Below are 15647 nucleotides of genomic sequence, written 5' to 3'. Positions count from 1 at the left end.
TGGAAATCCATACCATGCTCGTGGATAGGCAGACTCAACATCATTAAAATGTCTATACTACCCAAACTGATCTACAGATTCACTGCAATACCTATTAAAATCCCAGCAGCATTCTTCACAGATATAGAAAAAATAATTTTACGCTTTGTATGGAACCAAAGACCCCAAATATCAAAAGCAATTCTAGGCAACAAAAACAAAATGGGAGGTATCAATATGCCAGATATCAGGCCGGGCGTGGTGGCTCACGCCTGTAATCCTAGCACTTTGGGAGGCCGAGGCGGGCGGATTGCTCAAGGTCAGGAGTTCAAAACCAGCCTGAGCGAGACCCCGTCTCTACCAAAAATAGAAATAAATTAATTGACCAACTAAAAATATATATACAAAAAATTAGCCGGGCATGGTGGCGCATGCCTGTAGTCCCAGCTACTTGGGAGGCTGAGGCAGAAGGATCGCTGAGCCCCGGAGATTGAGGTTGCTGTGAGCCAGGCTGACGCCATGGCACTCACTCTAGCCTAGGCAACAAAGCGAGACTCTGTCTCAAAAAAAAAAAAAAAATGCCAGATAGCAAACTATACTACAAAGCTGTAGTAATTAAATCAATCTGGTATTGGCACAAAAATAGGAATATTGACCAGTGGAACAGATCTGAGAATCCAGATATAAAACCATCCTCATATAGCCATCTAATCTTTGACAAAGCAGACAAAAACATACACTGGGGAAAAGAATCCCTTTTCAATAAATGGTGCTGGGAAAACTGGATAGCCACTTGTAGAAGGCTAAAGCAGGACCCACACCTTTCACCTCTCACAAAAATCAACTCACGCTGGATAACAGACTTAAACCTAAGGTATGAAACTATTAGAATTCTAGAGGAAATGTTGGAAACACTCTCCTAGACATCTGCCTAGGCAACGAGTTTATGAAGAAGTCCCCAAAGGCAATCACAGCAGCAACAAAAATAAATAAATGGGACATGATCAAACTACAAAGCTTATGCACAGCCAAAGAAATAGTCATGAAAGTAAACAGACAACCTACAGAATGGGAGAAAATTTTTGCATCCTACACATCTGATAAGGGGCTGATAACTAGAATATAATTAGAACTCACGAAAATCAGCAAGAAAAAAATCAAATAACCCTATTAAAAAGTGGGCAAAGGACTTGAACAGAAACTTTTCTAAAGAAGACAGAAGAATGGCCAACAAACATGAAAAACTGCTCAACATCTCTAATAATCAGGGAAATGCAAATCAAAACCACAATGAGATATCACTTAACTCCAGTGAGAATAGCCTTTATCAAAAAGTCTCCAAACAATAAATGCTGGCGTGGAAGCGGAGAGACAGGAACGCTGCTACACTGCTGGTAGGACTGCAAACTAGTTCAACCTCTGTGGAAAGCAATATGGAGATACTTTAAAGCGATACAAGTGAATCTACCATTTCATATAGCAATCCCGTTACTGGGCATGTACCCAAAAGATCCAATGACACTCCACAAAAAAAGACACCTGCACTCAAATGTTTATAGCAGCACAATTCATAACTGCAAGGCTGTGGAAACAGCCCAAGTGCCCATCAATCCAAGAATGGATTAATAAAATGTGGTATATGTATACCATGGAGTACTATTCAGCTCTAACAAACAACGGTGATAAAGCACATCTTATATTTTCCTGGTTAGAGCTGGAACCCATATTACTAAGTTAAGTATCCCAAGAATGGAAAAACAAGCACCACATATACTCACCAGCAAACTGGTATTAACTGAGCAGCACCTAAGTGGACACATAAGTACTACAGTAATAGGGTATTGGGCAGGTGGGAGGGGGGCGGGTATATACATACATAATGAGTGAGATGTGCACCATCTGGGGGATGGTCATGCTGGATACTCAGACTTGTGGGGGGAAGGGGAAAGGGCATTTATTGAAACTTTAAAATCTGTACCCCCATAATATGCTGAAATAAAAAAAAAAAGAAAATCAATGGGAAAACTGAATTAGATAGAAAAAAGATATGAAGAGTTTTTTTTTGTTTTTTTTTTGCGTAACCTGAACATTTGTATGTGAAGAGTTTTTTTTTTTTTTTTTTCCACAGTATTTATTAATGGTTTATTTATCAAGAGAAACTATTCATCAGCCCACATATTCATAGCTCAGGAACACAGGTCAAGAAATTCTTTTATGTTCCAAAATCACTTTGCACTCTGAAAGATGCCAGCCTTCCTCATCTCCTCAAAATCTTTCATAGAATCATAATTTCTGTAGAAATCTGCATATGCCTTCTTCCTTGGTTCAGCCACACCAAACTTATACAAGGTTGCAACTCCCAGGGATACTATGAATGCCCCAACAATATGAATCCGTAGACGCCTGGCCAGGAGGCCACGCATCTGAGGTTTCGCCAAAGTGCCGGAAGTCATGGTAGTGACTGTCCTTGACCGGTATGCCTACCTCAACACGTCCTTCCTCGTGAAGAGTTTTTAAAGCAAAAATTCTGTCACATCTGTAGTGTTTAAGCTGTCTGAGGTGAACATCCTCTCTTTCAAAATATAGGGGTCCCAATTATTGGAGTAGTAATTTCGTGGAGACCCAATTTATGCAGAATTTACAGACTAGACGTCAATCCAATGAATGTAGTCAGGAGCAGGGCAGACAAGTTTCTTGTTTCAAAATGTTTGAAGACAAATCCCTTCTGATGCATAACTCAGGAGGTTTCTGGCTTCCTTCAAGGCACAGACACAGACTGAAAGCCTCGGCCGTTTGCACTAAACCCCCTTCTGCTCCTTCACATCCACACTCACCTGCTGTTGGGCTGGGGGGTGAAGGTGCCATTCTGTTCAGGTGGGGTCTCTGCTGGTTTGGATTTGAAGTAATTGACGAGCCCCCCGAATACACTCTTAATGCTGTTGATGTGCTTCTGGCTGGTCTTCAGATCCTGGTCCATCTTGTCCACCATCTTCTCCGTGCGTGTTAAGACTCCTCGCTGACGGACGAGTTCCTGGAGAAATCAAGAGGCTGCGGCATTAGATCTTTTTGTAATTCACCTCCAACCCAGTAGAGAACCGAGCACGCACAGCGGGCACTTCATAAACCCTCAGTGAGTACAAAACAGGGATAGATGCTACCATCTGTGAAGGGCATACTATCCTTTCTGACAATACATTCCTTTGTTTCTCCCTCCCTGCCCTATCTCTTCTTGATTTACTTGCTCTTGAGCCACTTTTCCTGAGAAGTTGGCTCACAGAACCATGTTAAGATGGATGAACGTGTGCCCATGTGGAAACTCTCTCTAGCCTCCCAGCCCTGGTAACCCTCACAGGCATGGACCTGGCACTGTCCCCTGGACTCTGATTCTCTACTCTTTTTGTTCAGATATCGGAGTTCCTACTGGGCCACCTGAGCCTCCTGGCCCTGGTCAAATCTTCAAGTTCTATTTCATGGACTGGCATCCCCTCTGGGACTATTAGTGTCTGACTCTAGCCCAGCCACAATTTCAGCTTCAGAACCCATCACAAGGGTGGCCCTGTCACAGGGCCTTTGCATGTGCCACTTTCTCTGTCTGTAATGCTCCTCAGACAGACACTTGTATGGCTCATTCAATTAAAGTCTCCACTGCAAGACCACTTCCTCATAGAAGCGTAGCCTGAACAGCTTCTCTAAAGTAAGACTCACCTTCCAATAGCCTGTGGCACTCCACCCTGCACCTGCTTTTGTTTTCTAGGCAGAGACCTGCTTTGCTCACTGCTCAGTCTCCAGGGCCTCACTCAGCAGGTGCTCACAGCACATCTATCCAGCGGACGCGTGAGTGATGCTTTGAGGGCGCCAGCCTGGACCTCCCTGCTCCAGAGCAGATGGTTCTGGCTGCGGATGTGAAGTCACCACAACAGCAACACCACGACCTTCCTTTACCTGTGACAAGCTCCCCTCAGGCCCTATCTCAGGATTTATCAACAGCCACTCCAGCTGTGTCCCCTGGCCATGAAGAGCCTCTCCAGCTTGACATCATGAGGCAGCCTCTGCACTTGGCTGCCTTCCTCTGAACCTTCCTTCCCTGCCTCTCCCTGTGGCTAGCAATTACCTTAACTATGCAAACATTCTTTAGAGATGTTCTCTCTTGATACCTAAAAACAAAGTCATGAAAAAACTTAAACACACACCTAGAAATGGGAAGGGCAGAAATGAAACTGTAGATGGTTGTTGGAGCCCATTTTAGATACAAATGTTAGACATAAACGGTGTCAGTAGGTCTTTAGAGCCTACGGGGACTCAACGTGGAAACTGAGTTCTTGTGCAGTGGGTGAAATTTAAAAATAAAACATAGAGGCAAAAAGCTGTAATACTGGTTAAATTTACTGTTAAACTTTGCTTAACATTTGTTAGAAATAAACTTAGAACTGTTCAACTTTATAGTTTTGAACTTTTCTTTTTTTTTGAGACACAGTCTCACTCTGTTGCCCGGGCTAGAGTGCCGTGGCGTCAGCCTAGCTCACAGCAACCTCAAACTCCTGGGCTCAAGCCATCATCCTGCCTCAGTCTCCCGAGTAGCTGGGACTACAACAGGCATGCGCCACCATGCCTGGCTAATTTTTTTTTTTTTTTACATATTTTTAGTTCACCAGCTCATTTCTTTCTATTTTTAGTAGAGACGGGGTCTCGCTCTTGCTCAGGCGGGTTTCGAACTCCTGACCTTGAGCAGTCCTCCCGCCTCGGCCTCCCAGAGTGCTAGGATTACAGGCGTGAGCCACTGGACACGGCCTGAACATTTGTTTTTCACAAGCTTAGGAGACATGTCTGAACAAATCATCGGGCTTTTCAAGTAAAATGTTTTCTGGACTGCATTCTTCAATATGTCATATAAATCTTGCAAGGGCTAGTTTTCAGAAAGGAAAAAAAAAGAGCCAGTAATATACTCGGAGTTTCCACTTCATTCAACACCTCAGGTTTATCATCTCCATGTCCATACTGTCATCTTTTCTGGAACCAGACAGAGCTATAAATTGGGATTCAAATGATTTTCTCCAGCATCCACATTTTTTGACTTCATAAAACTCAGAAAAAATCAGTCCAGTCCCAGTAGGTGGGTGACAATGGAGTCTGAAGCTGGAAAGACATCCAAAGCAGCCAGGGTTGGGGTCTGGGTGTGATGGACACTATGCCGTCACACCAGGAGGGTGGTCTTTGGCTTCCCTCACAGCCAGCTGTTCCCACCATGGATAACCTCATCAACCACACTGCCTCTCACCTCGGCCTCCCCATCTCAATTTGGAGAGCTGCACGGGAGGGGAACTTGACCAAACCTTCCCCAGTTTGAAGTGAGACCTTATTTTCTTGTATTCACAAGTGACACATTCTGCAACTCTCAAAGAGTCTGTGTCACTATGCCCGCTTGGTAGGAAACCAGATATCTGACTGAGATGTTCCAATGGAAGCTCACAGAAATACGTGAGGGTGGCTTGTCCTGTGTGTGAGGGTGGAAGGCCAGGGAAGTGAGTGCTGCTCTGGCCTCTGAAAGTTTCTGTGTGCTAGAAGCTAGTGTTCACTGGACGTCATGAGGCCAGCAAAGGAAGAGGAGTTTCTTCTGCTAAACTCTACCCCTAGGAGGCAGAGGAGATGACTGGACTCAATGTGCTCATGACCTAGTTCTAACCAAGGAGGAAGGAGGCGAGGCAGCTTGGCTGAGCACACTCCAGGAGTACCAGGAAAGGGAGCACCGACGGCCTCTAAGGACAGGCTGGGCAGGCACCTGCACCTCAGCCACCATGAAGACAGGCTTCAAACGCTCCAGGTCCCAAGGTGTGTCGCCATGCCCTAGAAGCGCAGCTATGGCATGCCTTCATCTGTCTCTGGCAGAACGAGGTCCCTGAAGGGACGGGGTTGGCTGCAAGGGTCGCAAGCTCTGTAAAGTGCCCTCAGTATAAAGGACACTCACATAAAAGTGCTCACCTGGCTCAGGTGATTACTAAGCATTATGGGTGATTCCCCCCTACTCCACTGAGCCCCAAAAGGAGTTTTCAAAAGTTGAACTGGAGAGTGGAGTGGGAAGGGGAAAAAAAAAGTTGCACTGGAAAAAGAAGATGGTCAGAGAAGGCATCTGGCTAGGCTGGGGCACACTGCTGGGGACTTCGCAGCAATAGAGAGTTTTCAATTCCTTTGTGGCTTGTGGCTTTTCATCAAGTAGAAGGATCCCCTGATAGTGGGAAGGGGAAGCAGGAGACAGACAAAGACCCTGTGAGGGCACACACCACACGGATCACATCCGGGGCCCTGCAGGACTTGCAGAGGCCAGGCGTCCCTGCTGGCACAGTGCTCTCTGAAAACACACCCACATCGACGGGGGGGGGGGGGGCAGCAAGATCTCTGCCCACAGATGCCACTGAGGACCCACTCTCTGTTGGGTACGTTCCAGGTGCTAGTCAATCAAGGGTGAATTAAACACCTAAAATCTCTGTCCTGATGTTGCTTACAGTCTAACGGAGGGCAGGGTTTTTTTTAATTTGTTGACAACACTGCGGGGCTGGCAATCTGAGGAGGGCAGATGGGTCCTTGCTTCGTTGAGCTTACAGTCTGATGGGGGAGGCAGAAAAGAAAGCATCACAGGCGGTCACTACTCTGCCAGATGAGCGAGCCCTCCACCCTGCAGAGATTCCTGGCCTGGTTTAAAGCGGGTCAGGGAGGTCCCCTGATGAATGAAGTCTGAGGAGAGTGCAAGGCTGAGAAGTCAGGAGGTCACGAGGCTTGGGGCAGCTGCAGGAACTGAGAGGGGAAGTGGAATCATGTGCTGAAGGGGTGGCTGGGGGTGAGGAGTAGCAATACTAACTCAGAGGGAAACACCCAGAGGATGACGCCTAGGCCTTCAAGGGGTGGTAGATCCCAACAAATTTTATAACGTCACACAGGCTTGAGGTTTCCCTGATGAGTATCCCTTAGGTTCCTGAGTTTGTAATTAACTCAGGTACAAATTAATAAGTAGATGGGGGTCAATCTGAAGTTGCCAAGCTGAATCTAGAAATCTAAAATCTCTCTCCATGTCATCTCTCCCCTCCCAAGGAAGTGCGCGCGCGCGCGCACACACACACACACACACACACACACACACACACACACACACACACACAGAGGCACTGCTGGGGATACTCGAGCATACTCAGACCCGGGGCTGTCTGACTGTAGCAGCTGGAGCACTGAGTGCGTCAGAAACACAAATTGGGTCTTTTTTTTTTAATCTCCAATTTTTAGAAGGCAATTAAAAATTACAATTCCAACAGCCCACAAACCAAATAAAAAAACTGTAGAAAGAAATTAAAACTATGTTCAAAGAGCCTTTTGTGTTTCAGCTCAATTTCAGCACCCCAAGGAAAATAAAAGCATCCATAACTATCACAGATGAAAATAAAATGAATGTCACTGGAATCAGTTATTTTTTCCCCACTGAGGTATAAAATCTATATAGAAATTTGATATTATAACAAATTATACTTCTCATAGTTCTGTTTTAATTTTCTTTAAACCCTGTTTAATATTTTTTTGTTATAAAAATGTTTTCATGATTCTGAATCTGGTTGCAGTTTTTTTCATTTATTTTTAAATCAATATTTAATATGCTGGTTACCAGTTCTAATCAGGAAAAAAAATCTTGGAAATCTCTTATTTATGACAGCACATTCAGTAGAAATTACAGATGTGCAAGCAAACCATAAAAGATGCAGCTCTCCAGAAAGCACATTTTGTTGATTGTTTCACTGTCTAAGTATTCTCTACCATGATTCTTTTTTTTTTTTTGAGACAGAGTCTCACTCTGTTGCCCAGGCTAGAGTGCCATGGCGTCAGCCTAGCTCACAGCAACCTCAAACTCCTGGGCTCAAGTGATCCTCCTACCTCAGTCTCCTGAGTAGCTGGGACTACAGGCATGCCCCACCATGCCCGGCTAATTTTTTGTATATATATTTTTAGTTGGTCAATTAATTTCTTTCTATTTTTAGTAGAGATGGGATCTCACTCAGGCTGGTTTTGAACTCCTGACCTTGAGTGATCCTCCCGCCTCGGCCTCCCAGAGTGCTAGGATTACAGGCGTGATCTCTACCATGATTCTTGATGATAGACTCTCAATCTTATAAATATCAGTGTGCACAGTCTCACCACTATACAGTTTCATGTTCAGGGACAGGAAGGCTGGTTCACAGCTAGTGAAAAGCTAGAGGAGTCTAAGTTTTAATGGTTGATAAGCCTTACATCCTGCAGAAGAGGAAAGCACTTTTCCTTTTTTGCTACTTAAGAATGTGGCAGAAATGTATGCTGAGGTAGTCCAGTAAATCCTTATTTTTTTCTTTTTTTGTAAATTTGGTCTTAGAATATTCTGGAAGGGTTACATTTTGAAGAAGCCACTGCTGGGACTGGCTTCCACTGCAGTCTCTAACACTGGGCGCCTGGCTATCCTCTTCCGTGGCTTTATCCAGGCACTGATTACTATTCACATGCTGCAGGGTTAATTTCACTGGGTCATACGCCCAAGCTGGTTGCCTTTTAGGTGGTGGCATTTGAGCATTGTGACTGGGCCATTAAGTTTGGAAACATTCAAGCAAAGGTCATCTGTTCTAATTTCTTTGTTGGCAGTATAAGAGAAAACCTGATTTCCTCCCATACTGTGACAATTAAAAATTCCAACTTTTTCATTCTCTTTTCTAGCAATGTTATACAGACATCAATTTGTTTCCACATTTCGTATCTCTCCCAATGAGAAATAGTGACGTGGAATTTGACAATCAGGATAAATATTCTCTAGGTATTAAGAGAAGGTTTACATTGTAGTTTCTGTCTTAGACCAAGTCTCAATGATATATCTCCATAATCTACCTTTGTAACACCTAGAAAAATTATATACAAGAAATTCTTGAATTCATCCATCCACACTTCTGCAAGTCGTCTTTTATTTTTATTGATAATCTGCTGTGTACCTCCTGGAAACGTGTAAGGTATAGCTTTCGAAACACGTGTCCCATGTGTGAGTGCGTAACAATTTCCAAAGTTCCTCCATGTTGCCAAATCCTAAAAGAAATTCTAGGTTTTCTCCTCCCAAAATGCCCATTCCAGCTTCATATGTTCCAATTTCCTGAAAGTAATCTCTGTCTATAGAAAAAAGGCCTCCTACCATTGTAGGTGTTCTGACAGGAAGAGTTCTATCACCTTTTCTTCTGTTCATTTGTCTTGGGGAACAGGATACCAGCAAAAACTAAGCTTCCAGTTGAATTCACCATAGGTCATATCAGAGCCTGCCATGTACTCAAAAGTATCATCGCTAATCACATCCATGATAGGATATACCACTGTTCTCCTGTCATGTTTGATCCTGGCTAAGAGAGGCTCCAGCTACCCTACTGTGCACTCACAACAAGTGTTCAGGAAGGTGATCGCTTGGCCTTTCGACACAGCAGCTCCTTTTAATATAGCTCTGATCAACCCAGAACATTGTTCCATTCTTATTACATTAACTGCTACTTTCGGTTTTTTCACATAACTCTCTAGAGGTCTTTTCAAAAAGTCTCTTTCACTGGCATCATCTACTAGAACAATTTTTTCTATCATGTGTCTTGGAGAGCAATTAATGACACTATGGACAGTTTGCAGAAGTGTGCACCAAGCCTCATTGTGGAAAACAATGACCACACTTGTAGGAAGATTATCTATCTGGATACACCTTTGTTTTACACCCTTCTAAACTAACACCTGGCAAAGACCTGTCGAGGGCAATCATCTCACTCACCATTAAATTGAACTGATTGATTTTATTGATTTTACTTTATTTTATTTTTTTGAGACAGAGTCTCACTTTGTTGCCCAGGCTAGAGTGAGTGCCATGGCATCAGCCTAGCTGACAGCAACCTCAAACTCCTGGACTCAAGTAATCCTCCTGCCTCAGTCTCATGAGTAGCTGGGACTACAGGCATGTTGCATCATGCCTGGCTAATTTTTTGTATATATATTTTTAGTTGGTCAATTAATTTCTTTCTATTTTTAGTAAAGACGGGGTCTCACTCCGGCTGGTTTCGAACTCCTGACCTCGAGCAATCCACTCACCTTGGCCTCCCAGAGTGCTAGGATTACAGGCGTGAGCCACCGCACCTGACTGAACTGATTGATTTTAAACATCTCTTTCATCTTTTCCTGATCCTCTTTAGGAATGACAGCTGGTTTCTCCATCTCTCTAGGACCTTCATGAGGCTTTTGTACTGGCTCTAGAACATCCCCAGCAGGAGTCCTCTCTACTTTTCTTCATCACATTTGTTGCATTCACCGAAGTAAAGCAGCAGGAATACACTCAAGAGTACCCAAATCAAGGAGGTGGCTAGGACCACCTTGCAATATGCAAATTTTCTCATGGCACTTTAAGCCAAATGCAAAATTTAAAAATATATACATATAAATATACAAAGATCATGAAAGTTATTCTGATCCAGTTTCATCAGAAATCACATTCATATCCCCAAAGTGGTTTTTCAAATTAACTCATATCCCAAATCCACATGTCCCACATCTCCTTGTTCCATGCACAGTGGCAAGTGCTCCTTAGAGCCGGCCAGGGCGATCATGGTGTGGTCCCCCAGGCCACAGTGCAGATTGCTGGGCTGCCTGCTCAGCCACTGCAGGTGGCTCCCCCGGTGGGCAGGTGGCCCTGCCAAATTGGGTCTTAAGATCCACAAAAAAACCACTGAGGGCTATAGTGGTAGCACTAGTGCCCTCACTGTCTGTATGCAGGCTGACCTGGGGCCGAGAAAAAGACCTACTCAGCAGGGCTGGGTTGTTCACACATGCCACATTCCCCAGAAAGGCCTGGCCCTCGCCTTTGGAATATCCTGCCTGGTAAGAGTGTCCTTGCTTCCATGAGCCCTAGGCCAGGCCAGATAGTTTATGATGGGGGACTTGGGCTACATGGTATGAGCTTGACCTCTGGAGGAGTTGAAGACAAAACCTAGCCATGCCTGTGACAGAACCACAATAAAAACTCCAGACACTAGGCTTGAGTAAGCTTCCTTGGTTGACAATATTGTGTGTGTTGTCACACATCACTGCTGGAAGTTAAGTGCTGTCCACATGACCCCACTGGGAAGACACAACTGCAAGCTCGTGCCTGGTCTCCCCTGGACTGTGCCCTCTGAACCTTTTTCCTTTGATGGTTTTAATCTGTATCCTTTCACTATAATAAACCATCATCAGAAGTGGAACAGTTCTGGGAGGACTTCTAGTCAACCATTGAACCTGAGGGCGGTCCTGTGGACCCCCTAACACCTCCCAATAACATTTCCCACTCTCAGAACCACCACTCAGAGGTAGAAGGCTGGAGAACAGACAGCCTCCCAGCTTCCCACAGCATGTTATCCGGTTGGCAAAGCAAGTCCCTCGGGACAATACTGTGGCATATTCGAGAAGGGGCAGCAGGTATAGCTAGATGCCACATCCGCCTCAACAGTAACAACCCATCCTCACAAGGTGCCCTACTACAGCCAAGGAGCCAGCAAGTTTGCCTGGGATCAATGGTTTAATTTAATCATTGATAGCTTACTAAAAATTAATTAAAAAAATAAATCCAGGCCAGGCACAGTCACCCTTGCCTATAATCCTAGCACTCTGGGAGGCCAAAGTGGGCAGATCATTTGAGCTCAGGAGTTTGAGACCAGCCTGAGCAAGAGTGAGACCCCATCTCTACCAAAAATAGAAAAGATAAGCTGGGCATGGTGGCACATGCCTATAGTCCCAGCTACTCGGGAGGCTGAGGCAGGAGGATTGCTTGAGCCCAGGTGTTTGAGGTTGCCAGGAGCTAGGCTGACGATACAGCACTCTAGCCCGGGCAACAGAGTGAGACTCTGTCTCAAAAAAAAAAAAAAAAAAAAAAAAAAAAAAAAAAAAAAAGTTCAAGACCAGCCTGAACAAGAGTGAGACCCCATCTCTACCAAAAATAAAAAATTATCCAGGCATGGTGGTATGAGACTGTAGTCCCAGCAGAAGGATCATTTGAGCCCAGGAGCTCGAGGTTGCAGTGAGCTACGATGATGATGACACTACACTCAAGCTGGGGCAACAGAGCAAGACTCTGTCTTCAATAAAATAAAATAAAAATAAATCCAGAATATACCTAGTGGTAAAGATGTGATCCAATACCACTTCTCTAGCACAATCCCTCCCACCTGACAGAAGCAGCCTGAGCTGTGTCAGGACACATGCATTGGTGGGGGAGGGGGATGGCGGGTGGCGGAGGGGCATTTCAGCCAAGGTGCACAGTGTAATGTATTCTTTTTTTTTTTTTTTTTTTTTGAGATGGAGTCTCACTCTGTAGCCCTGGCTAGAGTGCCATGGTGTCAGCCTAGCTCACAACGACCTCCAACTCCTGGGCTCAAGCAATCCTTCTGCCTCAGCCTCCCAAGTAGCTGGGACTACAGGCATGTGCCACCACACTCAGCTAATTTTTTGTGTATATATATTAGTTGGCCAATTAATTTCTTTCTATTTATAGTAGAGATGGGGTCTCGCTCCTGACCTTGAGCAATCCTCCTGCCTCAGCCTCCCACAGTGCTAGAATTACAGGCATGAGCCACACCCGGCCCAGTGCAATGAATTCTTCCAGCTGCAATCTCTCCTCCACTTCCAAGCAATCTTCTGTTCCCTCCACTTCTTCATCCTTTCCTTCCCCAGGGCATTTATTCACTTGGCAACTACTTAGGGAGCACCTATTATGTAAAAGATGCTGTTCTGGGCAGTTTGAGGGTAGACAGCTGAGTAAGAGATGGGTAATAAATAGACTGTTCCTTTTCCACTGCTGACATTTACAAATCTGAGGAATTACTTAATCTAGCAGGTATCGTTCCCCTCTGTCAGCTTTTGCTAAGGACTCTGGGTGCAGCAGAATCACCACAGGCTGCCTCAAGGGTGGCTATGGTCAGAATAGCCCCTCATTTGGAGAGGGCTGCCTCACCACCAGCTTCCCAGAGAATTACCATGCCATGGCAACGTGTCTATTCTCAGTTATGGGGGAACCCTAAATAGATCACCTCAATGGCCTCTGCTCCTGGGCTACAAAGGATGTCTTCCTCTATTGTCCTCTTTTAACTGAATACTCGGGGTGGCTTCGGTGACTGTTAAATGCTGGAAAGACACAGAGTAGGTGAGTGGGCCCCCACACAAGACAGTGTGGAGGATGTGCCAGATGGGGTTGCTGATCGTATCATGTTTGATCTCTGCTGAACACCAGTCGCTTTCCATGGATGTTACTGTGCCAGCCATTCAGGCAATGGTCTAATGTTTGTTGCTGGACCCCCTCCTGAACTGAGACCCTAGGCCCTAAAAAAACTTTACTGGAGCATGCTTGGCTGCTGGAGGGGAGTCGTATGTCCTACGCAGATGGGTCTCCTTGGCCAGGGTGGTTAAAAGGTGTACAGAAACCATGCGTGGGGTGTGGGATAGACGGGGCGTAGAGCAGAACACAGTCTGTATTCTTCTGTTTTAAAATTCTATTTATTTATTTATTTTCTTAGAGACAGGGTCTCACTCTGTCACCCAGCCTGTAGTGTAGTCGCACGATCATAGCTCACTATAACATCAAACTCCAGGGATCCAGTGATCCTCCCGTATCAACCTAAGTAGCTAGGACTACATGCACACACCACCATGCCTGGCTAATTTTCTTATTTTATTTTTTGTAGAGACAGGTCTTGCTATGTTGCTCAGGCTGGTCTCTAACTCCTGGCCTCAAGCGATCCTTCTGCCTCAGCCTCCCAAAGTGTTGGGATTACAGGTGTGAGCCACTGCACTCAGCCCTTTTTGTAAGTTTGGAATTTTGAACCATGGGACTGGAATAGCTCTTAACAAAAATTAAACCTTAGGAAAAGAAAAGAAGTCACACATACCAAATAGAAGCATTGATGAGTGGCCTACAATTCTCTTTATACTTCTGTAAAGCACTTACCAGGTCAGCTGGGCAGGACCTGCCCTATCCTGACCATTTCTCTTGTGTTCTTTGTTGGTCACGATCTGTGGTCCCAGCCTTTGTGAGAAACAAATCTTGCCAGGATTCACAGTAGGAGAAGGGCAGTTCTCCTTCACTAGAGGTGACTTGACTAAGTAATTTTCCTACTTCTGTCATGCTGGGACTAAATTATGATCTTCTCCAGCCTAATATTATTTGTAAACGCCTAATTGTTAATATGAACCTCTCATGTTTTGGCATGTTTCACAGTGCTAGATATCCAGCAGGAAGTATGTAAGCTGCATGGTTAGCAGGCCTGCTGGGAGCCACACTGCACACTGAGGGCAGGAGGAGCTCACTTACCCCCATCTCCACTCCAACACCGAAAGGAATGCAAGAGTGATCGGAGGCTTCCAAGATAGCTGGGAGAATATGGGGTGGGGTGGGTGGGGGTGCTGATCATTCCTGATTCCCAGGGCCTCTAATAATTGAGAACTGATTCAGTCCTGGAAAAATTCAACATGTAATCCCACTGATGAGAGCCTGTCACCTGTCTAGTCATAGTCATACTGCACCTGTCAGAGCAACACCTGGCTTGGCCTGGCCAAGCCTCACATGCCTGAGGTGCTACTCTGCCTCTGCTGTCACAGAACCTGTTGCACAGAAAGACCTCTGGGGGCAGCATGGGGCGTGTCACCACAATCTATATCAAACAACTCACATCTATTGTTTTGGCCTCTCCTGAGTTAGGAGACCAGACCTTTCCCTCTGAACTCCAAAGCCTGCTAAGCTACCTACCCTAGCCACTTTCCTCTAAAATACTGGTCCATCACTTCCCTACTCATGAGCCCAAGAATTCCATTGCTGGGCCAGCGCCTAGCCATCCCTCACTCTCACGCCTCTTGTCTACACCTCAGCCTTAAAAGCCAGATTGAAGTTTATCCCCCGCCATAATGCCCTACTTTGTATCACTCTTATTTCCTACTTCATTTGTTCTCACAGTTTCCAAAGATGTATGTTCAAACACTTCTTAGTTGGCTTCCTTGTGCTTGGGACCCTCAATCAAGCGACTCACTCATCAGGGCCTTAAGACCTTAGGCAATCCTCCCAAATCCAAGTCAAGACTTTCCATTTAGACTGAAACACAGGAATCCAGTAGATAGGAGATGCAAAGCTTCCTTAATGAGGCTACAGAGAGGAAGGTGGGTCAACGAGGGATACACAAACAGGAAAACGTGGGGAAGGAAAATAACCCAAGAAAGCAGCAATGGGGAAATGACGGAGATGATTATTTGAGAAGTTAATCAAATATATCTCAGGACTGTCCAAGGTGATCGGGTCAGAATAAACTTTGAGTAATGAAGAGACCCAGGGAGGAGAACAATTCTTTAGCTTCAAACATTACATTTCAAAGCTACAAAATGCTTAAAATAATTATCTTTAGCTGATAATATCAGTAACCTATTACATTTTTTAAACCTTTTTTTCTCTGCCCAAACAAAACTGTTTCATTAGTAGGCTGAGGAGAGAATGTGGCGTACAAGGGAGAATAATTCTCACCGAAGGTCCGACTCTCTGAAATCTTCTAGAGATGGAAAGAACGGACAAAAATGAATTGGGGCGATAGACTATCTACATCCACACCCTATCTAGGACTTGGGAGGTAAAGGTAAGGCCCTAGACT

General features: G+C 45.0%; 2 protein-coding genes and 1 pseudogene across 3 annotated transcripts in view; all 3 read right to left on the bottom strand.

Moving 5' to 3' along the window:
- The window catches only part of SNAP29 (synaptosome associated protein 29), a 34224-nt gene that overhangs the window by 17623 nt on the left and 954 nt on the right, over positions 1 to 15647 (bottom strand). For both annotated transcript variants that reach the window (XM_012776679.2, XM_075996759.1), the window contains exon 2: positions 2814 to 3010. In XM_012776679.2, the coding sequence (XP_012632133.1) occupies positions 2814 to 3010 (197 nt within the window). The remainder of the gene's footprint in view (positions 1 to 2813; positions 3011 to 15647) is intronic.
- On the bottom strand, positions 2084 to 2541 carry LOC142863500 (cytochrome c oxidase subunit 6C). Its single transcript, XM_075996760.1, has one exon. The coding sequence runs from the start codon at positions 2430 to 2432 to the stop codon at positions 2205 to 2207; it is 228 nt and encodes a 75-aa protein (XP_075852875.1). The 5' UTR covers positions 2433 to 2541; the 3' UTR covers positions 2084 to 2204.
- On the bottom strand, positions 4619 to 9989 carry LOC142863499 (polypeptide N-acetylgalactosaminyltransferase 1 pseudogene; annotated as a pseudogene).

This window comes from Microcebus murinus, chromosome 22 (assembly GCF_040939455.1).
Source record: "Microcebus murinus isolate Inina chromosome 22, M.murinus_Inina_mat1.0, whole genome shotgun sequence".
Taxonomy (NCBI): domain Eukaryota; kingdom Metazoa; phylum Chordata; class Mammalia; order Primates; family Cheirogaleidae; genus Microcebus; species Microcebus murinus.
The sequence above is the reverse complement of the archived record's forward strand: the minus strand, read 5'-3'. Positions and strand labels throughout refer to the sequence as shown.